Source organism: Pygoscelis adeliae, unplaced genomic scaffold, assembly GCF_000699105.1.
Source record: "Pygoscelis adeliae isolate BGI_AS28 unplaced genomic scaffold, ASM69910v1 Scaffold582, whole genome shotgun sequence".
NCBI lineage: Eukaryota > Metazoa > Chordata > Aves > Sphenisciformes > Spheniscidae > Pygoscelis > Pygoscelis adeliae.
The window spans coordinates 455,262-456,554 of NW_008824281.1; the positions used below are offsets into that span (position 1 = coordinate 455,262).

The 1,293-nt window shown below is 45.9% G+C and overlaps 1 protein-coding gene across 1 annotated transcript in view; it reads left to right on the forward strand.

Annotated features, from left to right (window-relative positions):
- Nucleotides 1–1,293, forward strand: part of CALR3 (calreticulin 3) — a 6,319-nt gene that overhangs the window by 1,678 nt on the left and 3,348 nt on the right. The window contains exon 4 of the mRNA XM_009318424.1: nt 410–504. Coding sequence (XP_009316699.1) covers nt 410–504 — 95 coding nt within the window. The remainder of the gene's footprint in view (nt 1–409; nt 505–1,293) is intronic.

Genomic DNA, 1,293 nt, shown 5'->3' on the forward strand with positions numbered 1-1,293 from the left:
ACTGAAACAACATACTGTAGGCCATTATCTGCCTTTGTATGTAGTTTTCAGTGACTTAGTGAAATTTGTACATTCAAATGTCAAAGTGAAATTTGTCACTGTGCATCTAATACAATTATATAGTTATTCAGCTTGTGTCATAGATAATTTTTATTTTGCCTGGATTTTTGTTTTCTGGGTTAGTTTTCTAATCTAATTCTAAGGTTAGAGACTTAGAGTAGAAGTCTCTTAGATCTAATTCTAAATTGGAGACTTTGAGTAGAAGCCACATCATCCATTAAAAATGGAACGGAATACATCAAAATATGTGGAATGGGGGAGATGTCTAGCAGCATTAGAAGGAAAAGGTAAACAATCTGCATTTTTCTGCAAAGAAGTTAAGGATACAAAACATATAATCTCTTTGTAGGGCCAGATATTTGTGGATCTGAGACAAAGAAAGTCCATGTTATTTTAAATTACAAGAATAAACCCCATCCAATCAAGAAACCTATCAGATGCAAGGTAAATACACATCTCTGGGTACCCAGCCCCCTGAGCTGGGAGACATGGATGGGGAACAGAATGAAGCCCCCATAATCCAAGGGGAAGTGGTTAGCGACCTGCTACACCACCTGGACACGCACAAGTCTATGGGGCCAGATGGGATCCACCTGAGGGTGCTGAGAGAGCTGGCAGAGGAGCTCGCTCTCCATCATTTATCAGCAGTCCTGGTTAACGGGGGAGGTCCCGGACGACTGGAGGCTGGCCAATGTGACGCCCATCTACAAGAAGGGCTGGAAGGAGGATCCGGGGAACTACAGGCCTGTCAGCTTGATCTTGGTGCCGGGGAGGTTATGGAGCAGATCATCTTGAGTGCCATCACGCAGCACGTACAAGACAACCAGGCGATCAGGCCCAGTCAGCATGAGTTTATGAAAGGCAGGTCCTGCTTGACCAACCTGATCTCCTTCTATCACAAGGTGACCCGCTTAGTGGATGAGGGAAAGGCTGTGGATGTTGTGTACCTGGACTTGAGTAAAGCCTTTAACACCGTTTCCCACAGCATTCTCCTGGAGAAACTGGCTGCTCATGGCTTGGACAGGCGTACTCTTCGCTGGGTAAAAAACTGGCTGGGTGGCCAGGCCCAAAGAGTTGTGGTGAATGGAGTTCAATGCAGTTGGCAGCCAGTCACGAGCGGTGTTCCCCAGGGCTCAGTATTGGGGCCAGTTCTGTTTAATATCTTTATCAATGATCTGGACAAGGGGATCGAGTGCACCCTAGTAAGTTTGCAGATGACACCAAGTTGGGCGG